Source organism: Anabrus simplex, chromosome 10 (genome assembly GCF_040414725.1).
Source record: "Anabrus simplex isolate iqAnaSimp1 chromosome 10, ASM4041472v1, whole genome shotgun sequence".
NCBI lineage: Eukaryota > Metazoa > Arthropoda > Insecta > Orthoptera > Tettigoniidae > Anabrus > Anabrus simplex.
This window is the reverse complement of record NC_090274.1, coordinates 12,735,607-12,759,575: the sequence shown is the minus strand read 5'-3', so window position 1 is coordinate 12,759,575 and position 23,969 is coordinate 12,735,607. Positions and strand designations below refer to the sequence as shown.

Sequence of the window (23,969 nt, the reverse complement as noted above, 5' to 3'; positions counted from 1 at the left end):
AAGTAAAGAAAGCCAAAAGGAAAACAGATCCCTTCTGTATTGAGTTTTTTGCAGCTTGTATATCTGATTCATACGGGCATCAAATTTCCTGACAATTGTATGGCCTATGCTGACAACTTGGAGTTAATGGCAGAATGTGCCAAAAGCCTAAAAGTGTAATATCTTGCAAATTGAAAATAGACTAAATTGATGTCAGTACGTAAGAAATTCAACAGAACTGAATGTCAGATTGGTGATACAAAGCTGGAACAGGTAGACAACTTCAAGAATTTAGAATGCGTGTTCTCCCAGGATGGTAATATAGTGAGATTAAATCAAGGTGCAGTAAAGCTAATGTGGTGAGCTCACAGTTGTGATCAACAGTATTCTGTAAGAAGGAAATCAGCTCCCAGACGAAAGTATCTTTACATCGGTCTGTTTTCAGACCAACTTTGTTTTACAGGAGCGAAAGTTGGGTGGACTCAGCATATATCTCATTCATAAGTTAGAAGTAACGGGCATGAAAGTACCTAGAATGATTGCTGGTACAAACAAGTGGGAACAATGGCAGGAGGGTACTTGGAAAGAGGAGATAAAAGCTAAGGTAGGACTGAACTCGATGGATGAAGCTGTATGCATAAACTGGCTTTGGTGGTGGTGGGGTAATGTGAGGCAAATGGAGGAGGATATTGTACCTAGGAGAATATTGGACTCTGTTATGGAAGGTAAGAGAAGCAGAGGGAGACCAAAACGACAATAGTTAGACTCGGTTTCTAGAGATAAGTGGTACAAAATTAAATGAGGCCGCAGCACTAGTAGCAAATAGAGGAATGTGGCAACATTTAGTAAATTCGGAGAGCCTTAGAGACTGAACACTGAAAGGCATAATGATCTATAATGATGATGTACGTATGTATGTTGTATAGCCTTGAGGATTGTTGTCTGTACCACAAAAGCACTGGTGGTAACAAAACTCCAATGACAGCCTAATTAATTCTAATGCACACCATGCATGTCATGAAAGGAACGATAGATTTCTCCATTATGACACACATCTCAGACCCTGGCAATGTGGTTTCCTCACTGTACGATTATAAAATACAAGCACAAGAGTAATTGGGAACATCTGTTACTGCCATACGAAGATTGAACTGACATCTCATTGACCAGTTATAGACCAGTTTATTAATAAAAACCATAATTTAAATAACACTGTAGATACCAAAAATCCTTTATAAGATCAAATACTACAATTATAAAAAATAAAAGAAAGCACCATCCAAAACTTTAACAAATTGCCACACGTAAAAACTCTGCCCTCAGAAAAGCCCTCCTCCAAGAACAAACAATACATCGTCCCCCCACCCCTCCCCAACCCATCCTCCTCCACGTAACACACACAGATACAACAAGAGGTGCACAGAGTTAGCTACAGCCAGTCAAACAGAAAGTGTCTCCAGAGCAAGCCAGCCGCAAGAGAGGCGAGGAGCAGAGTAAGAGCCAGCTCAATTCCCCATTTTATACTTCAATTTACACACACTCCACAACTAAGACAGTAACATTTTGTCATAACGACTTTGAGAAGTTCCCGCTGCCAACCTCGATGGTGACAGGCAGCACACCTTACTCCACAATTTTAAGCATCACAAGTAACATTCCAACGGATCATATAATTTATCACAAATACGCCAAAAAAGGTTAAGTCCCAAGGTGACACTCAAGTTTGAGAACATTCCAATAAGAGCACGCATATTGGACATTCATGATCACACACCCAATCAACCAGGAGAACATGCTCATTGGATATTAAAGACTGAACAATTCAAACAAACTAATGTCATCCAAAAGATATAACCCATAACAATATAGATTTTATCTAATATTCAACAAGTGTAGACTCACATTTTAAACAAAATAATTGTATATAATATTGATGTTTTTTATATATAGCACATTTCAATAGTCAAAATAATTCAAACCAGGCAGATGTCTCCACAGATCATATATTTATACAAAAACATATTTTATCAAATAGTTACCATGACAATTTTAAATATTTTATCAGGAAACAAATACCCAGGATCCTGGCTGTTTTGATCTGTGAGTATAGGAACAACGGCTGATGATGCCCAAAAATGTGGGTGAAATATGTCCCGTTAAGACATAAATAATGTAAAGTTATTTATGTAAATAAAAACAATATTGTATTGAAAAGGTGGACCCTCAAAAAACTTTATTTAGAAAGGTAGAACTCTGGGAATCTACAAACTTGACCATATTAATGGCCTATAGTGATATGTATTAACTACTAACAGTAATAGCCTTACTGCACTGAAAAAAAAGGAGATTATTAGACTGCCTTGACAGTACTATTAAAAAACTGTTCAATATAAGGTAGACCTTGTTATACGTGATAGTTACGTTCCACGGAATTGCCATGCATACCAAATTTGCATAAATCGAGAGTCATTTGATATATAAAATATCAGATTAGGTTTGTTTACTCACATATTAAGTTTAAAATAGCAGAGATAACAAAAAAAACCAAACCCCACGGCACTTAATGCCCTTGAAAGGGCCTTGGCCTGCCCAGCGACCGCTGCACAGCCCAAAGGCCTGCAGATTACGAAGGGTCGTGTGGTCAGCTCAACGCATCCTCTTGGCCATTATTCTGGGATTTCGAAACCGGGGCTGCCATCTCACCGTCAGATAGCTCCGCAATTTTAATCACGTAGGCTGAGTGGACCTCGAACCAGCCCTCAGGTCGAGAGAAAAATCCCTGACCTGCCCGGGAATCGAACACGAGAGGCAGGCATGCTAACCCTACACCATGGGGAAGGCAAAATAGCAGAGATGCCTAGTATTTTCACCAAAAAAATAACAGTCATCGTGTTTCTGAAAATTTATATACTTAAAAATTTAACAATAAAATACACAATAATAAACTAAACTCTGCATACAAGAGAAGCATGTGTTGTGATGCTCAATCCAATCCATTCCTTCCTTAGCTTCTGAGCAAGATTTGGTCACTCTAGTCACACTTAAGTTACTAGAAGATTGAGCAGTTCTTTTAATTGATTCCACATTGTCACAAATAGTTCTCACAGTGGATTCACTAAGTACCCAAGCAACAATATGCTCACCTTTCTCATAGTGATCCAAAAGTTCTAACGAATACAAATTTGGTACACGCTTCTTTCCTTTTACCTGGCGTTTTAAATACGAAACCTGTCAAGTGTAGCTCTACTGACCAGAAGTGACGATTCATGTCTTGACAAACAAGACAGAATATGCGTGTACAGATGCACTTGCCCGTTTAACCGTGGCACGCCACGTAGTGTATGTTACAGAGTTCGGCACGCAGGTCTGTACCCGCCTTAAAGTATCACAGTTTCCACGTACTGTGAACAGATGGCAGCATTAGGCTTAAAAACCAAAATCATGTATATGCAAAATTACAGATAACGAATCCACACACAACGGGGTTTACCTGTATATCAATTAAATGTACATGTTTCAAGAAAAGATCACTCCCTTCTCCAGCAAACTAATAATTCAAAAATTTCAATGTTTTGCCACAGCAAAGTGTTTACCAGTGGATTGAACAGTTCGAAAGGTGTTGCACGAGAGTGATGGATGAGGAAAGATCCGGGCGTCCATCTGCAGCTGTAACTGACGCCAATATCGACGTGCGTGATGTTATCCTGAATAACAGATTAGTGACTGTTGATAACATGGCAAACCATATGCACAGTAGCCATGGTTCTGCATATGAAACATGCATAACAGGCTTAACTTTCACAAAGTCCAAAACCACTCAATGAAGAGCAGAAGCGCAATCGTGTGAGAATCTGTCAGCACCTACTGGACTGCCATGCTAACGAAGGTGAAATGTCAAAAAGACATTTAAGAGTCAACCTTCTGCAGAAAAAGTGATGCTCACAGTGTTTTGGGCCCCTCAAGGGCCAATCCTGGAACATTGCCAGGAAAAGAGGGAAACAGTAAACAGTGAACGTTACAGTGATATGGTGGTAAACAAGTTGAAACCTGCAATTCGCAACAAACAAGAGCTTGAATGTCGGAAAGAGTTCTTTTCTTGTATGCCAATGCACGTCCACATACTGGCACCCACACCACTCAAACTACTCAGGTGCTGTGTTTCGAGGTGTTGCAGCATCCTGCATACAGTCCTTATCCTGCCCCAACGGATTATCATCTGTTTGATACAGTCAAAAATGCTCTGAGAAGCCGTCGATTCAGCTCCGATCAACAGGTGAAGGAAGCGGTGGATACGTGGCTTGCTGCGCAACCAAAAACCCTTTTTTTTTGCAGAGGGTATCAGAAAGCTTGTGAAATGTTGGACCATGTGAATTGAAAAGCAGAGTGACTATGTCCCAAGTCTGGAATGAGAAAGGAGGAGGGTTTGCTGGTCTGGCACCCAGCTGTAAAACTGCAAACGCCGAGTGTTGGGCGGCAGGAAATAACCTGACTCCCTAAGGGGGCTAACGGCTTTGGGCGAATGAGCCCCTTTAGGTGGGGTAATGGTCCCCACAGTGGAGGAAATGCCACTGGAATCCATTATGCAGCACCTTTTGCCAGGTTAGGGGTGGCTGCACAAGGCGTCTGTACTCCAGAGGAGCGGCCTCATTATCACCTCACTGGATCACATCCAGAGTTGTAATTCGGGACCTAGTCCCACACAGGTGACACCTTGACAGTCAACCATGGAAGGTCTTTTAAGGAATATCCACCGGCTGAACCAAGAGTTCAGAGAAGGCAGCATTCGGATACGGTGGGCTGCCACCTAAAAGATACCGTGAAGTCGGAGGCATGGAAATACCCCAGTACCACATTCACGAACGAGACAAAATCAAGAATGAAACCAAAGCAGATAACATACTTCTCTACACACAATATAAACTCACTCATGCAAACCGGTAAACTAAAAGTGATAACCAACATAATGGACCAACACAAAATTCTTATCATGAGATTAAAGGAAATTAGAAACACTGACCAGGATGCTTTGGAATCTCAAGGGTACAGACTTTATAAAGGTATACCCGGGAAGAGAGTGATTGTCCCACAATTTGGAACAGGATTTTTGGTCAGCCTTAAAATAATAAACTCAGTTCAAGAATTCAAATCACAGTCTTAACGACTCTCAACGCTCACCTTAAAGGCATCTAATAAAATCTATACTATAATAAATGCCCGTGCTCCCACTAATGATAAAAACAACTCCTCAAAAGACCATGAGGGAACAGAAGAATTTTGGGACCTATTGGATGAAACCATAGTTAACATCCCCAAACACCATGTAAAATTATTAATAGGTGACTTCAATGCTCAACTATGCAGAGAAAGAAAATACCATGACATCAATGGAAAATGGCCAGCACACAAGGAAACAAATAAAAATGGAGAGAGACTAGTAGACCTGTGTAGAAACCATAACTTAATCTCAAAATCTACATGTTTTAAGAGGAAACCTCAAAAACTCAAAACATGGAAACACACTGACTACACTAAAGGAGAATAGCAACTGGATTACATCAGCATGGACAAATACCACCACAAAGAGATCTATAACGCCAAAGTCCTCTGAGGAATAGACACAGGTTCAGATCACTACATAGTTAAAATTAAACTCACTCCTCAGAGGAGACAAAAAAAGCAAGCCCCTAAAACTAAAAGAAAAATAGATCCTACCCAACTAATCAACAACAAAAATTACCAGAAAGCAACTGAAAAAATAAAAATCACAGATAAACTTGAAGACTTGGTACACAACCTTAAACAAATTGCAGAAGACCTGGCTCCAATTAAACCACGTAAAAAAACACCAATGGCGGAACAGTGAATGTGATGAAACAGTGGAGAAAAGACATCAGGTATAGCTATTACATCAGTCCCATAAAAAAGAAATATTCTATCAAAATCTAGTAAAACAGAGAAAAGAAAGTACCCAAGTCTTAAGGAGAATAAAAAGACATCATCATAAGGACACACTGCAGTTAATTGAAGAACAATTCAATAAAACTCAATCAAGGAACTACTACAAAACCTTCAGAAAACAGCTCCAAAAATATGAACCCCCGACCCTACTGATGAAGGATGAAAATGGTAAGCTGGCTCACAACAATAAAGACAATGCAGAAATTCTGGCTAAATATTTCAACAAGCTTTCGAATTGTGAGGAACCTACAAAACTCCTTCATTTGGACACCAACACCCCGATAAAACACCACCAGAGAACATCAATCCCCCCACAATAAAGGAAGTCTACCAAGCACTGAATAAATTAAAAAACTACAAAGCGCCAGGAGAAGATCAGACCTTTGAGGAAATCTGGAAATATGCAGGAAGATCAGCAAAATTTGCCTCCATCAACACCTTGTCTCTATCTGGGTTAAAGAAGAACTACCAGAACACTGGACAACAGCCCTCATTCACGCACTGCACAAAAAGGGAGACAAAACCGACCCTAATAACTACAGGGGAATCTCGCTCCTAGACATAATATACAAAATATTTTCAATAATCATCCTTAATAGGATAAGTTTACAACTTGAGAAAGAACTAGGAGAATATCAAGGAGATTTCAGACCCTGGAGGAGCTATTCTGATCAGATCATGAGTCTTAAGTTGATAATGGACTATAACAGGAGAAGAAATAATAATAATAATAATAATAATAATAATAATAATAATAATAATAATAATAATAATAATAATGTTATTTGCTTTACATCCCACTAACTACTTTTTTAAGGTCTTTGGAGATGCCAGGGTGCCGGAATATAGTCCCACAGGAGTTCTTTTACGTGCCAGTAAATCTACCGACACGGGGCTGTCGTATTTGAGTACCTTCAAATACCACCGGACTGAGCCAGGATCGAACCTGCCAAGTTGGGGTTAGAAGGCCAGCGCATTAACTGTCTGAGCCACTCAGCCCGGCAGGAGAAGAAACAGAGATATGGTGATAACATTTGTAGATTTCAAGAAAGCTTATGACTGCATCCATAGAGAATCTCTGTTTAAAATTTTAAGACACCTTGGACTACACACCACATTAATAAACATGATAAAATTGACTCTCATTAACACCAAATCAAAAGAGGTGAAACATCAGAGACATTTGAAATTAAAACTGGACTACGGCAGGGAGATGGGCTCTCACCACTATTATTTAATTGTGATCTAGAAATGGTAATGGGGGAATGGTTTAGGAAATGTCCCCAAAAAATAACGAATGGCCAAAAAATCAAAACAAATTGCCAGGGTTTCGCTGGCAATTCAGCATTACTAGCAGTGGACATAAAAGAAGCAAAAACTTCTTCAAAACATTGCAAATAAAATTGGCCTCAAAATATCATTTGAATAAACAAATTATGCCCCAAAAACCAACACAACTAAAAGAAGTTACCATAAATGGTAATAAAATCAAAATAGTAACTCAATTTAAATATCTTGGAGAAATAATAACACATAACCTAAATGAAAAAATCTCTATTCAAACCAGAACACATAGATTAGCTAAAGCACAAAAATTAACATGGGATATCTACAAAAAGAAATGTCCATCAATAAATGCAAAAATTAAATACTACAACACAGTTATAAAACCGGAAGCTACATATGCAGCAGAAACACTTTTTCACCTGAATAAACAATCTAAGACTGACAGACTTCAGAAAATTGGAAGGAGGATTGGAAGAACCTGCATCAACAAAAATTACCAGAAAGATGGACGGTGGCAGATAATACCTAACAAAGTTGTGTACAAAGAGCTAGAACCCATTACAGATACTATGCGTAAGAGGAGACTGGGATTCGTTGGACATATCATAAGGATGCAGGGCTCGAGACTTCTGAAACAACTAGTACAACACAATCTCGTCTCAAAAAATACCACAACAGGATGTAAATGGATCAGAGAAGTAAGAGAGGATCTGAAGGAAATAGGTCTTACAACAGAAGACACCACAAACAAGATAAAATTGAATGCAAAAGTCAAGGATACAAACCTCCACTTTGCCTTTACACAAAACAAACCAACAACATGCACATTTTCAACCAAGGAAAGGGCACGAAGATCGGAGTGTCTGAAGAAGTACTGGGAGGACCGCAAAGCCCAAACAATCCCTTCAAAGAGACCTGAACGATGGACTGCTAAAGTGATCCTATGTGGTCATAAAAGAAAAAGTGGGAAACTCTTTTTTTTTGTAATACATTATAAAAACTGATTGCAAATACTTATTGACTTGCCCTTGTACTTCACTATATTCCGCACAAAATTACTTATTTCACTTGAATTGGTTAAACTGCACTCTAAAAATAATATCAGCAGCCAGAGGATATGTTCATACAACTCTACTATACTGTGCATGATTTTTATCTGATAATGTTCTAAAATCTTCCATTTTATTCTCCCTCAAATTATCAAACTGGCACACCGATTTATAAGACGTATTCACATAAAAGAATGTCATAAAAGATCCCACATGCAAACAATCAACCTCATTGTCCATAATGATTTATAACATAAATGGATAAATCAACAATTGTTCCTCCTAATCGATACAAGTTGTTTTTTTTTTTTTTTTTTTTTTTTTTGCAAGTTGCTTTACGTTGCACCGACACGGTAGGTCTTATGGTGACGACGGGAGAGGAAAGGGCTAGGAGTGGGAAGGAAGCGGCCGTGGCCTAAATTAAGGTACAGCCCCAGCATTTGCCTGGTGTGAAAATGGGAAACCACGGAAAACCATTTTCAGGGCTGCCGACAGTGGGGTTCGAACCTACTATCTCCCGAATACTGGATACTGGCCGCACTTAAGCGACTGCAGCTATCGAGCTCGGTACAAATATTTTTGCCTTAAACAAATTTGTAAATTATAGTACATGTTTCATTTAATCTTTAAACATCATCAGCCTCAAATTCCACTGTTAATCAATAATGAACTTACCCATCTGCTTCCTCAGTATAAATATCTTGTTTGATGTTATGATACACTGGGTCCTCTTCCTCAATGCTAACTTCATGTTTGATGTTATGATACGCTGGGTCCTCTTCTTCTTCCTCAAAGCTAACTTCTTGTTTGACGTCATGATATTCTGGATTCTCTTCTTTGATGCTCCAGTTGGCCTAAAAAAACCAGCACGTGTTACATGAATAAAAAACCAGTACAGACGCAACACTCATATGGGACCAAACAGCAAATGCCATGCTTACTCCGTGGACTGTTCTTTGGTGATCTCATCAACAGGTTAAAGACCTTCAAATGCCTCTGAACTCAGCCAGGATCCAATGAGGTATTTTGAGACCATTAGAAGATGCTGAAAAGTCTGGCAGATTTAGCAACTAGCAGTCATTACAACAAAAACGTGGTAGTGGTGATTAGTTTTAATTAGAAACACAATGAGAAATTCACCCCTTCTTAAAAATGTAACCATACGAGAACAGGCTCCACTCCTCAAACAATGAAGTCATTAGCTCAACAAAGGCAAAGGCCTTGGAAGATTTGAAAACAAACAATACACTAGGTTTCACAGAAGTATTATAATTGGGAATGGAAAGAACAAGCATTGAACAAGTCAAGACTGGGAACTGAGGAGTCTGTCATAACTAAGAAGAAACAATATCCAGTTTAATGTAATAAAGGCTTTTCAGTCTGTCAAACACACAGCAAATACAATGTAAATTAAAACACTATAAACATATCTGTAAAACACACACTAACATACAAAGAATGACATGTTTCGTTCTACAAGAACATCCTCAGATTCTATCAAATCACTTAAAAACAAGCTTGTATATGTACAGTAATGTTTACGTAGCGTAAACTTTTTCATTATATTAATAATTGTATATATTTTGTTTTTTGTCATTACTGTTTCCTGTTATCACTAATCTCACTATCATTGACAAGTTTACGCTACGTAAACATTACTGTACATATACAAGCTTGTTTTTAAGTGATTTGATAGAATCTGAGGATGTTCTTGTAGAACGAAACATGTCATTCTTTGTATGTTAGTGTGTGTTTTACAGATATGTTTATAGTGTTTTAATTTACATTGTATTTGCTGTGTGTTTGACAGACTGAAAAGCCTTTGTTACATTTAACTAAGTCAACACTGGAAAACATGGCTTCATTTTTAACAAAAAAATAAATATATCCAGTTTGGCTCGAGGTTCCTTGGTCTCTACTCCATACTGCCTGTTTGCAACCCCTGCAGGATAACATGAGATTCTCAAAAATTAATTAAATTAGAATTAAGACATCACACATAAATTGCATTGAATTTAACTCTCTCGTACATGAAGATTTCATATGAGGACGTTGTTGGAGTTCTCATTCTCTGTTATGCATTATTTATTATTTTTAATATCAGCAGTACATTTTCCCTATTACCTATCTAGCTTCAAAGTCAATCTAAGACATATACCCTCCAAAAACCGTGAAAGTAGTTAGTGGGACATAAAGCAAATAACATTATTAACACATATACCAGTGATGCTTTGGTTTTTTCTTAAATAACAGATGGCAAAACATCCTACACGTGAAGGTACTCCTTCCATCCCGTCAACATCCATGCGTATCAACCACCGTTTATTCTCCATAGGGCATCCCCATCAAGTTACCACAAGCTTCAGGAATAGGCCAAACTCTGGTGTCAACCTCAGATATTACAGACCTACGGTCTTGCAAGTATACTTGTGCCTTACAATGTGTACCCTTGGGCAGTAGGTAGCAATGATCGATCTCTTAATGTTAGAAGCTTAGAATACTATTAACTAAAAATCGTTCATATATTCCATTTTGGTAATCCACATCACATATGGGTGTTTTTGGTCACCAAACGCAAATGAAAATAACTCAAGCATGAAAGGGTAAAATTATGAGACAAATTTGGAATTTGAAATGTTTCTTGAGAGCATATTTATAAGCATAAAGAAATGTTATCTGAAAGCCTAGAAGGTTTTATTTATAATATAATATAATATAATATAATATAAAAGATAAAAGAAATCATCTTACCTCAGGATAATCCGGTTCTGTCTTTGGCATGACCATGAAGACATCTTCTGGCTGATCATGTATAGGAGAGGTCCTACTCCTGGGTTTCTGTCAAAAATTATAAAAAAGTTAGGAACCTTATTTAGGTAGGGTGTCAGATCTATATATATATGTCCAATTAAATTACAATTCTCGAAAACTTGGCAACAGATGTGGCTAGATCACTGGATTGCACAATATTTTGAACTGTACTGATGTTCCAGCTGTGATGGTGGTGGTTGTGATTATTGTTTTAAGACGAAGTACAATTGGAAAACCAACCTCTATTAACACTATTTATAGGGAAATTTGAAATAGGATGGACACTTCAAAAAAGGGAAGGTATCGACAAAAGAAAGAGCCACAACAGGCATAGTAATGAAGGACTCCTTAGGCCAAGTAAACCTAATGTCATCAGAAGGGAACAAAAGTTGACCAGAAGTGGTCGGACAGGAAAGATGACATGAAGGTGCTTGAAACAAGTAAGCAAGCAGGTCATTAAATGTTCTAGATTTTGCCCACCTTCACACAAACACACAATGTTAGCATTAGCTGGCAAGAGACCTCATCTCTTCCATATTGCTTTGCATCATAACTCAACCATTCTCATAGATTTCACTATGTAGTGTTGATTGCTGATGGGACTAGTTCTTTGTTTGACCCAGATGTTTGAGAGTGTCCATAAAGAGGTTGGTAGGGATCCGTCTGCTGCTTTATCCTCTCCAAATAAGCAGAAATTCCTCTTGAAATGTGAGGTGGTGCTATTTCAGTCAATGGGTACAGTTTCAGTTCAGGGGTTGGCAACATCATTGCAGATACAATCCTTGCAATTTCATTCATGGTGGCATGTGTAGAGGCAACCTGTTCTTCTGTAGTGTTCTCTGTGGCAGACATAAAAAATGCCAAATGGAAATACAAAGGGTGTCGGGTGATAATGCTCTATGTATAGAAATTAGTAGGTCTCCAAATATAAGGAAAACACATAAAAGTATACCGGCTTTAGTGGTTACCATAAAATGACATTACTTTCTGACAGGGTAGTGACTTTGTGATAGAGCATCATCTTTCAGTCTCTGTGTTATTGATTTGCATTGTTGACAAGACAGGGTGTCAAACTGAAGCATTAATTGTTCTATTAAAATTCAGGATTGAAAAATGAAACACTATATTACCCTGTAAACTACTTTCAAGTAGTTCTTTTGGGTAGTTCTAGTTTTGCTTGATTATACTTCTTATGAAGTCACCACACCGAGACACAACATAACCCAGGCTGATAGCAGATTTACGAGTGTAGCAGTGCAAGTAAACACCCTAACGAAACATATGTATACCAAGTATTAGTGGTGGAAAGGAACAAACAAGTGAACATCAATATATATATATATATATATATATATACACACACACATCATAAGGTAAACAAAACAATACGACAGAGTGAGAAGAGGGATCAATAGAAAAGGAGACAAGGAAAAACATGAAATACAAAAGCACATTCACTGCCGTCTGCAAACACATCAGCTCTCACCTCGCCTATCCCAAATCTTCTCCATCAAAAGAAAAAAGGAACCGAAAGGGAAATATGAATGAAAAGAAACAAGTGACAAATCAACTCATGCGTATAAAGACAGGAACATGAAAAAGAACAGAAGTCAAAGCAGAAAGTACCTCATCAGGGGCTGACAAGAAGTGGATGTAAAGAACTGAGGTAATTTGAAGATAGCAGTGTTTGAAGAAGTGGAGATTGTGCTGAAATTTCTAAGTATTCATGTTTGTCCATGTCTCCTATTTCTGTTGATTCTCCTTCCCACTGTGAAGTGTCATTGCATTTATTCAATTCTGTTCTTTTTAATAATAATAATAATGTTATTGATTATATGTCCCACTAACTACTTTAATGGTTTTCCAAGATGCCAAGGTGCCAGAATTTTGTTCCACAGGAGTTTTGTAACATGAGAGTAAATCTACTAACACAAGGCTGACATAGGCCTATTCGAGTACCTTCATGTACAACCAGCCTGAGCCAGCATTGAACTTCCCAAACTGGACTCAGAAGACCAGTGCTCTACCGTCTGAGCTACTGTGCCCTCCTGTGTTTCTTTTTATGTTATGCCTTTCTTCTTCTTCTTCTTCATTTAGGCCTACGATGGACCACGTGGTTCTTAACTCTGGTGAGCTCTTTTCTTCCTCTTAGCCCAGTATTCCTTCATTCCAGCGCTACGGATGTCTTTTCTTTCTTGAGTCCATTTCACTCCTACTTCTGGACGCAGTGATTTAGTTGTTAGTGACAGGAGAGAGTCAGATGTCTTGACTAACTTTCTGAACTTATCACGGTTGTAAATGTCAATGTGATCAGTGTTTAGGTATTGTAGGTCTTTCCGCACTAAATTCGTCCATTTGGCATTTCTTGTTTTACCTCTAGATACAGTGTTGAAGATCCTTGAAGCGTGTCTCTGGCTGTCCATGCTGACGTGACCATAGAACATTAGTCCTCTCTTCCTCATAGCTATTGTAATGCTCTCTATTTTACTGTACAGTTCCCTGTTGTGCCTGATTCTGTAGCCATCTCCTTTAATGGGACCCATAATCCTTCTGAGGATCTTTCGCTCTCTCAGTTCCAGTTTTCTGAGTTGTCCTTTCCAGGTCATGTTTAGGCATTCTGAGGCATACATTACAGATGGTCTTACTACGGTGTTGTAGTGTCTAAGATTCAAGGAGAGAGATTTAGACTTGTATATGTTCTTACAAAGATGATAGGCTCTTTCTAATTTAGTGCATCTACTCTTCAATGCAAGGTCCTCATTAACATTTGGGGTTATCCATTCTCCAAGATATTTGAATGAGTTGGCCTTGTGTATTATTTTGTCCCCCAAAGAAATGAAGTTGGGTACTTCTCTGATGCTGGTCAGAAATTCTGTTTTATTGACAGCAATCTTTAGCCCTACTTTAGCTGCTATGCGTTCTAGGGAGGATAGCTGGTACGTAGCTTCTTCCATGCTTGAAGCTAAGAGCGCGAGGTCATCTGCGAAGGCTAGGCAAGTAACTGTTAACTTGTCTTTTTTGTAGCCGATTTTTTATCCAGAGTTGTCAGCTAGTGTGTTCCTCCATTCCCGAATGACCTTCTCCAGCAGACAGTTAAACAAGATAGGGGACAAACCATCTCTTTGTCCAACACCTGTTTTAATCTCGAAACTTTTTGATAATACCCCTCTGAATTTGACTTTGGACATGGTGTTCGTTAGAGTAGCCTTCACAAGATTCAAGATTCAAAGTCTCCTTATCCAGTCCCATTTCAGTCAACGTCTCAAAGAGGGACTGTCTGTCTACCGAGTCGTAAGCCTTCTGGAAGTCAACGAAAATTGCTACATAGGTGAGGTGCTGAGGTTTTTGTAGGTAGAGATAGTTTTGAGGTTCAGAATCTGCTCTGTGCATGATCTTGACTTCCTAAATCCAGCTTGGTACTCTCCTATGCAGGAATCTAATTGTGCCTCCACTCTTTTAAGCAATGCTTTGCAGAAGATTTTGTAAGTCACTGATAGGAGAGAGACCCCTCTATAGTTGTTAGGGTCTAACTTGTCTCTTTTCTTGTGCAGCGGGTGGATGATAGCTGAAGTCCAATCCCTTGGTAGTGTTTCTGTTGTCCAGATATCAGTTATGATTCTGTGGATCCTGTCAATTGACTCTTCATCTGCATGTTTCCATAATTCTGCAATGATGCCATCTTCGCCTGCTGCTCTATTAGATTTCAGTTCAGAGATGATCTGTTTGATTTCTTCTTTGGTAGGAGGAAGGGAGTCAGGGTTAATAACATTCTTAGGTTGAAACTGTAGTTTTTCCTCTGGTTCTTCTGCATTGAGGAGGCCATTAAAATATTTTGCAAGGGCTGTAGTACAATCTTCATTGTTCATTTTCAGTTCTCTGTCTGGTCCTCGTAGGTGGAGTGTAGGGGCTGAGTAAGCGTTTATCTGAGATTTTAGAGTTTTGTACAAGTTACTGGTGTTGTTCCTTTGAAAGTCTTTCTCTGCCTGATCTATGATGTTGTTGTTATATTGCCTCTTAGAATTTCTAATGGTCTTGGCTGTGTTCTTTCTAACTGTTAGGAAGGCTGTATGATTTTCCGTGTTTTTGTTGCAGTTCCATTTCACCCATGCCTGTCTTCTCTCCTCTATTGCCTTATCACATGTTTGTGTCCAGGATGGGTGTTTACTCCTTCTGGTTGCAAGGATGGTTTCTGTTGCTGCATCATGCCTTTCTATGTATGACCTGAAGGTTTATATGTGTTAATGTGTGTTGCTTGTATTTTAAATCTAGTAATTAAATTTCAATTATTTAACTCTTATTAACATTTAACTGATTGCATGATTTTAAAGGGAAAATGAGTGAAATGGCTCCAGTCACCTACAATGGATTCCTTTCTTTTATTTAATTTTTTAAAATTATGTTTTCTTTCCTGATTAGTGAAAGATACTTCCAGAAAACTTTGCTGACAGTCAATGAACCACGTGAACAAAATAAAACCAGCTAAACTGAAGGATATATGATCTTTGTATGAATTGTTGCCAAGTAAGAAAATACAGTGGGTTGAGCTTCAACTTCAAGAAGTATCAGAAGGTGTGCTTGTGATAACCCTACCATTCACAAAGTATCTGACAACAAACTTCTCTCGGCTGAGACCTAGGAAACAGATATTGTCTATGAGATATATGTTGACATTCTTCACTAAAATTAAACAGTCTTTAATGTAACTTTCTGTTAAGCAAAGTTTTCTTAACAATGAGCAAAATCAATAAAAATTTAGCTTAATACAATTAAAGAAAAACATTAGCTTAAATTACTGGTCTTTCTCTGATCCCTTTTGCTTCATCACACTAATACATCGCAAGTGAAGTACCAGTACTTTAGTCCTTTAGCTTACCTCAGACTGGGATTCTTCACTATCCACCAAAAGTGGTTCCGTTTTGATGGCTGGATCCAAAGCGATTTCCATTCCTTGTATTGGACAAAATATAAATTTTCTGCATGAATTTTTTTTATTATTAGACTAAAGATTGAATCTATTTAAGTTCCTCCCTATAGTTCCCAAATCATCTTGGTCATCTAAAGATCTGTACATACTCCACAGGCTATTTAAAAAAAGCTAGGCCTAAATACATTCAAATTCACATTATGTACATCCTCTTCTGATATTTCCAATGAAATAATTATTTTCAGAAGCTCTAATTTGTGTTTAATGTATGCAAATTGTTAAAGCACGAGCTAAAAATTCAGTTCGCCGCAATCTTTATTTGAATACAGCGCGTAACGGCCTTAAAGAGGGGGAAAAAGTACGACGTAAACAGCAATCGCTGTTATGTTATGTACATCCTCTTCTGATATTTCTGATATTTCCAATGAAATAATTATTTTCAGAAGCTCTAATTTGTGTTTAATGTATGCAAATTGTTAAAGCACGAGCTAAAAATTCAGTTCGCCGCAATCTTTATTTGAATACAGCGCGTAACGGCCTTAAAGAGGGGGAAAAAGTACGACGTAAACAGCAATCGCTTATAAAATATTCAAAATGCAGTGTTCTTTGAATAATGAAAATAGAACACCCATTTATAAAGTACCGGTATTCAAAATATAGTTTTCTATTTCTTTTTCTACCGTAGCCGATCTGTCACGGTCTACGCGAAGGTCAACACAAGAGAATTACAAGCACGCACACTTCAAACACGAACCCTCACCAGGTGTCCACACAATAACGGGGCCAAAACATTTGATATTTCCTGTTCTAACGCCCCGAATATTATTCTATTATATTATATAAATATCCATGTATTTCTACCAACTCCATATTAATGTACGAGTTATCTCTATTATAATATTATAATAGTTCTTACCCCACGAACTTAACCCGTGACGGGCCCGCAGTGTACTGTATTATGTCAAAGAGAATGAGGTACTGTAGTTGTTTCGAACAATATATATATCGCAACATTATTCAATTAATGGGCAGGATAAAAACTTATATTTTTGTTTGTCAAGATGGTTCCGTTGCAGTTTCATGTTTATTGACTGATACTGTATGGTACTTTCTATTAAATACCCGAACGAACAGAACGTATTGTTTTCCCAGTTCTAAGCACTTGACCACTGTTACTTTGGAACTGTTAGTTGGAACACATTTTATTTCCGGAACAGAAATAACTGGAACTGTTGCCCGTCTACCATGTATTGTGGACCCGTTGCGTTCTTAATCCGGAATGCCCTTTTGCCGGGATGCCTTCTGCGTTGAGCTCGGTGTCTTCAGGGGTCTACGCCGCGAATTACGCAACTGAGAAGTCTGTAGCGCGGGGGCGAGGGGGTGGAGTTTTTATAGGTTGCGCCAGGAGGGGTTGAAGGGGGGCGATGGATCCTAGACGCTGAGAACCTATGACAGTGGAGAGAAGATTAGCAGCAGCGTCCCCGTTGACCTGTATGATGCCTCCATTTCTAGTTCTGATGTCCGCTATGTCTTCTCGCCGCATGTTGTATCTTAGTAGGGTGGAGAAAATGGTGTGGGGTGATTGGAAGTCAGGGGAGGGACTAATAATAATTTCGTGTGGCTATTTCTAGCCGAGTGCAGCCCTTGTAAGGCAGACCCTCCGATGAGGTAACTGCGTGTTATTGTGGTGGAGGATAGTGTTATGTGTGGTATGTGAGTTGCAGGGATGTTGGGGACAGCACAAACACCCAGCCCCCGGGCCACTGGAATTAACCAATTAAGGTTAAAATCCCCGATCCGGCCGAGAATCGAACCCGGGACCCTCTGAACCGAAGGCCAGCACGCTGACCATTCAGCCAACGAGTCGGACGAGTGTTCCTGCTGGGGCGGGCTGGAGGAAACTTGAGCGATTGATATGGCGTCTCGTACCGGATACAGCGGAAAATGCAAGCTTGGGAGGAATGTAGGTAGGGGTAGCGGTGATGGTTGTAGGAGGAATATTCTGAACTGAGGTGTCCATGGGTAGCAGTTGATCAGTTGTCGCCGCTGCTGGAGGTGCCGATTGTTATTGTTGAACTCGTAAATTGAAATTGGAACTGGAATTTGGAGCTATCCCATTGTGGCGCAGGAATGAATCTCGCTTGGTAATTGGACATTACCGCCGAGTGGTAAGCAACTGCAGCTGAGTTCAGTGATGGTGGCAGTTGTGATACAAATTTTTATAATTTTTAAGGATGTAAGTCCTCATTAGTTTGTTATGTATTGAATAGGTGGTATTTAATAAAATTATAATCATTTGTATCACATGTAGATCTTCAATGCGGAGAAAAAATGAAATTTATAATCTGCAAGGTGGTAGCCTACTAGTTGTTGCCGTAGCGATGGCCAGACAGTGAGGTGAATATGGAAACAGTAATTATGTCTGTTCCAGAAGACTGTAAAGAGTTCAGGACAGATTCAGATTATTCAACTTGTGTGTGGTGATAGTTCCTGGCAATGGGCTCGTCCTGAGGAGAAACCTCCCAGATTTTCTTTTGTTCACTTTTCACTTCACTTTCAGTTCACTTTTTATATAGGGAATGCCCTACGAGCCTGACGTGCGGTGTTGAAAACCGTTGGACGGCGAAGGATGAAAGCACATCACAACAAACAATGGTCAGTGTAATGTTATTTTGATCAAGTTTATGAGCTTTCGACATTGCAGGTCTTTACATTTAGTTTTCTTCTGACTCTGTGATATTAGAGCATCTATTGTAAAGTGACTCCTTTCTTTCATGACTCCCGCTTGTGTTATTATTCAAACGATCGTCTCTTCATGATTTCTTTTTCTCATTCATAAAATCATCTTGCCAATTTAATCACCATCTCCGCCAGTCGTATTATAGACGGTACGGTAAAACTGAATAAGACATAAATTATAGAAAAATGCATTCTCTATAACGTTTGCTGTGCACTTCTTTTCGATATGACCAATAACATACATAACTTAATTAAAAATTAAATTTTAGGCACCTTCCCCTGAACTACCATTTCAACTAGAGTAAATAAAATTATTTATAGCGTAGACTGTAGTCCTTATTCCCGACTTTACATACTGATTTTCATTAAATTCTATTTACCCATTATCACGTAGGTCGGCGCTGATATGGACTTAGCAACAAAAATCCAAATTCATGAATATCTCTGTTATCATAGCCCCGGTACGGTAAAAATGTATGACATAAATGATCGGAAATTTAATACTGTATAACTTTAGTTATGTAGTGTTTATCGACAGGACCAATAATAACATAAATATTTGAGAAATACATTTTAGGCCATTTCCTAAACTACCATTTCACTCAGCGTGAATAAAATTATTTATGACCTAGATTATAGCGACTTATTCCCCGACTTTATATACTGATTTTCATAAAATTCTCTTCAGCCGTTTTCTCGTGATGCGTGTACATACATACACACATACAGATAGACAGACAGATAAATTATGGAAAATTAAAACGTGCATTTCCTTGTTACTGTGGTCACGGCCGATATAGAAATAGCATTCTTTTTAAATTATGAGCAATGTACCGACAAAACTCTTATTTTATTTATAGGCCTATACTATATGCGAACCTTTCCTTGAGCCCGGTTTTTACGGGGAGTGGAGTAAGGAGAGAGCGCTGCCGGTTCCGGTTATACTGTCAACTGGATGGAAATGAAATCTGAATTGAATCGATAACATGTATTATCTTACATCAACAACTGTGTCACACATACATTATTTAACATTATATAACATGTCTCGATGCGAATCTTGTTACTAGCATGAATTATATAGTTTGGCTTTGCTGTGTAAACAACCACCGGCCTTGACAATCGGGTCCACGCACTGTAATCGGAGTAGTTACACAGCTCGACACGTGGCGCTGGCGGCCGACCTATTTGCGGTAGAAACGCATACTTCTTTATGGAAAATACACTGACTGACAGTGACAATGCAACACCAAGGAGGAGTGGTTCGAAAGGGATGAAAGTTGGGGAAAAAACAGAGACGGCACGGACGAATAATTGATGTTTATTTCAAACCGATATGCAGGTTACACAATGCGCACGGCATCGACTCAGTAGGATGTAGGACCACCGCGAGCGGCGATGCACGCAGAAACACGTCGAGGTACAGAGTCAATAAGAGTGCGGATGGTGTCCTGAGGGATGGTTCTCCATTCTCTGTCAACCATTTGCCACAGTTGGTCGTCCGTACGAGGCTGGGGCAGAGTTTGCAAACGGCGTCCAATGAGATCCCACACGTGTTCGATTGGTGAGAGATCCGGAGAGTACGCTGGCCACGGAAGCATCTGTACACCTCGTAGAGCCTGTTGGGAGATGCGAGCAGTGTGTAGGCGGGCATTATCCTGCTAAAACAGAGCATTGGGCAGCCCCTGAAGGTACGGGAGTGCCACCGGCCGCAGCACATGCTGCACGTAGCGGTGGGCATTTAACGTGCCTTGAATACGCAAATACGCACTAGAGGTGACGTGGAATCATACGCAATAGCGCCCCAAACCATGATGCCGCGTTGTCTAGCGGTAGGGCGCTCCACAGTTACTGCCGGATTTGACCTTTCTCCACGCCGACGCCACACTCGTCTGCGGTGACTATCACTGACAGAACAGAAGCGTGACTCATCGGAGAACACGACGTTCCGCCATTCCCTCATCCAAGTCGCTCTAGCCCGGCACCATGCCAGGCGTGCACGTCTATGCTGTGGAGTCAATGGTAGTCTTCTGAGCGGACGCCGGGAGTGCAGGCCTCCTTCAACCAATCGACGGGAAATTGTTCTGGTCGATATTGGAACAGCCAGGGTGTCTTGCACATGCTGAAGAATGGCGGTTGACGTGGCGTGCGGGGCTGCCACCGCTTGGCGGCGGATGCGCCGATCCTCGCGTGCTGACGTCACTCGGGCTGCGCCTGGACCCCTCGCACGTGCCACATGTCCCTGCGCCAACCATCTTCGCCACAGGCGCTGCACCGTGGACACATCCCTATGGGTATCGACTGCGATTTGACGAAGCGACCAACCTGCCCTTCTCAGCCCGATCACCATACCCCTCGTAAAGTCGTCTGTCTGCTGGAAATGCCTCCGTTGACGGCGGCCTGGCATTCTTAGCTATACACGTGTCCTGTGGCACACGACAACACGTTCTACAATGACTGTCGGCTGAGAAATCACGGTACGAAGTGGGCCATTCGCCAACGCCGTGTCCCATTTATCGTTCGCTACGTGCGCAGCACAGCGGCGCATTTCACATCATGAGCATACCTCAGTGACGTCAGTCTACCCTGCAATTGGCATAAAGTTCTGACCACTCCTTCTTGGTGTTGCATTTGCTCTGTCAGTCAGTGTATATTGACTTTGGTTGCCGATTTATCGTAATTTAGAGCTATGGAGAATGTTACATGGGTTAATACTGTTAAAATGATTAATCCTAAAGGTTACTTTCGTTGATATTTGCCAAAATGATGTCGTGAAATGAAACTGCGTGGAGATGACTTAGTCCGGCTGACGTTCTGATATTGACTCTGATTGCCCATGTATCTTAATTTAGGGAATAAAATAGTATGTTACATTGACTAATGTTGTTAAAATGATTAATCCTAAAGGCTACTTTCATTGATATGTGCCAAAACAACGTAGTGAAATGAAACTGCGCAGGATGGAGTAGTCCAACTGACGTTCCTTAATTGTGAGGAATAATAGTAATCGTTTTTATTATCATGTTATTTACATATATAGCAGAACTTACCACAATGCTTTTGTCGTCTGATGTTAATATTGAGATTAGGAGTCACTGTTCAATTAGAGTTTTAAAATGCTTCAAGCGCTGCTCTCAGGAAGGGGGCTGGACAAAACATGAGTCTTACTTTTTCCATTCGTTGTATGCAGAACATAAATATTTTGACTCAAACATGTTTAAATGATAATTTCAATATATATAGTTTCAGACTACATTTCATTCATATTAAATACCGGGAAGGGGGCTGGACAAAACATAAGAGTCTTACTTTTTCCATATTCGTTGTATGCAGGACATAAATATTTTGACTCAAACATGTTTAAATGATAATTTCAATATACATAGTTTCAGATTACATTTCATTCATATTAAATACCGGGCAAGCTGGCCGTGCTAAATTCAGAAAATAAATTTTACTTGAAATGCAGTAGGGTGGAACAAGTTGGCCGCGCGGCGTGCAGCTGTGAGCTGTGAGTTTGCATCCGGGAGATAGTGGGTTCGAACCCCACTGTCGGCAGCTCTGGAGATGGTTTTCCGTGGTTTCCCATTTTCACATCAGGCTGTACCTCAATTAAAGCCACGGCCGATTCCTTCCCCCTGCTAGCCCTTTCCTATTCCACCGGCGTCATAAGACCTATCTGTGTCGGTGCGACGTAAAACAAATAGCGAAAGAAGAAGAAGATTTTAAAATAAAAATTCAGTGAGAGAAAAGTATTTTGAGTAAATAAATTGTAAACTGTTCTCTGCTCGATGATGATGATGCTTGTTATCTAAAGGGGTCTAACATCTAGGTCTTCGGCCCCATTGCTCAGGTAACAACACTTCATACGTTGGCCTTACCGTCATAGCAGTAGTGATTCTTACTTGTCAATGTTTAAATGTTAAAGTTCAGATTATCTTGGATAAAAATGTGTTGTATTGCTGTCATATGGCAAATACGACACCGCCTAAAGGATTATTCTATGAAAGAAAATTCATGGGTAAAAATACCTGATTAGCGTGATTAGCTGCCACTCCCGAAAGCCCGGGTTCGATTCCTGGCCCTGCCACAGAATTTCAAAAGTGGTACGAAGGCTGAGTCCGAGAGAAAAGCCAACGCTGGAGGGGTAAACAGAGTAAAAAAAAAAAAGAAAGAAAGTACGAAGGTAAATACCCGACATAGAAACGGAAAACTAAGACGAGAGTATTACCTGCTTTTAGCCACTCCGTAGTTTTGTCGTGGTCTACAGAGAATTCGTGAAATGATAGTGTCCCTTTGCTTTTTTTTTTCCTGTTCGGAATACAAAAAAAGGCACACAGCAATATGTATTCGAATATTTCCTAACACAGTTAAAGAAAAGCAAATCAACACACCATTAAAAAACGAATTAGCACATAAATTAAAATCCTTGTTCAGGACGAAGTTACAGCGAGAAATCACTTTGTTCTTGTTTCCATAAAATTTCCGCTCGAAGTACGAAAAGGCTCACAAGAATGTCATAAATTCCAAGATTTGTAAACACAATTTAAAAAATATAATCACCACACTATACAATAAAAAATAAACTCACTAGCGCATAACTATCAGATCTCATTATCAAGCCAACAAGTACCTCATTGCGAACACATTGCCAACATTTACGACAGAAAAACCAAAAAATAAAACTGGAAATGCGACAATTTGCGATATACAGCTTCCTGTCAGTGGGTAGTAGGCCAGCGCTCCAGCGGCATTATGGTGAAACTTTCCAATTACAGCTTTATGCTGGGCTTCACAAGCGATTGTCAAGGCCGGTATAAGGAGCGCAGCGAGGTATCCAGTCGACCGTGCAACAACTGTACTAGTTCGTAAAGTGAACGCCAGATGTCGCACAACGATGAATGAGCGATTCATAGTTTGTGTTTCAAAGGTTGCCAATATGGATGTCAAAGATAACTGAAAACCGAGCTCTACCGATTCAGCACTTTAGGGAGCTCAGGGCTCAAGAAAGGGTTCGCGTCATAGAATGTGCTTGGTCCCCGTCTCTGTGGTGTAGGCCTAGTGGTTAGTATGATTAGCTGCTACCCCTGGAGGCCCGGGCTCGATCCCTGGCTCTGCCACGAAATTTGATCGAGTGCTGGAACGGGGTCCACTCGGCCTCGGAAAGTCAACTGAGAAGAGAGGGTTCGATTTCCACCTCAGCCATCCTCAGTGATTTTCCG

The 23,969-nt window shown here is 39.8% G+C and overlaps 1 protein-coding gene across 4 annotated transcripts in view; it reads right to left on the bottom strand.

The window, feature by feature from the left end:
- Positions 1-23,969, bottom strand: part of LOC136882185 (zinc finger protein 84) — a 120,308-nt gene that overhangs the window by 45,787 nt on the left and 50,552 nt on the right. For 3 of the 4 annotated variants that reach the window (XM_067154742.2, XM_067154743.2, XM_067154739.2), the window contains exons 2-4: positions 15,958-16,031; positions 11,025-11,111; positions 8,949-9,127 (exon numbers count right to left, since the gene is read on the bottom strand). In XM_067154742.2, coding sequence (XP_067010843.2) covers positions 8,949-9,127; positions 11,025-11,111; positions 15,958-16,031 — 340 coding nt within the window. The remainder of the gene's footprint in view (positions 1-8,948; positions 9,128-11,024; positions 11,112-15,957; positions 16,032-23,969) is intronic. The other variant, XM_067154741.2, reaches the window with a different exon arrangement.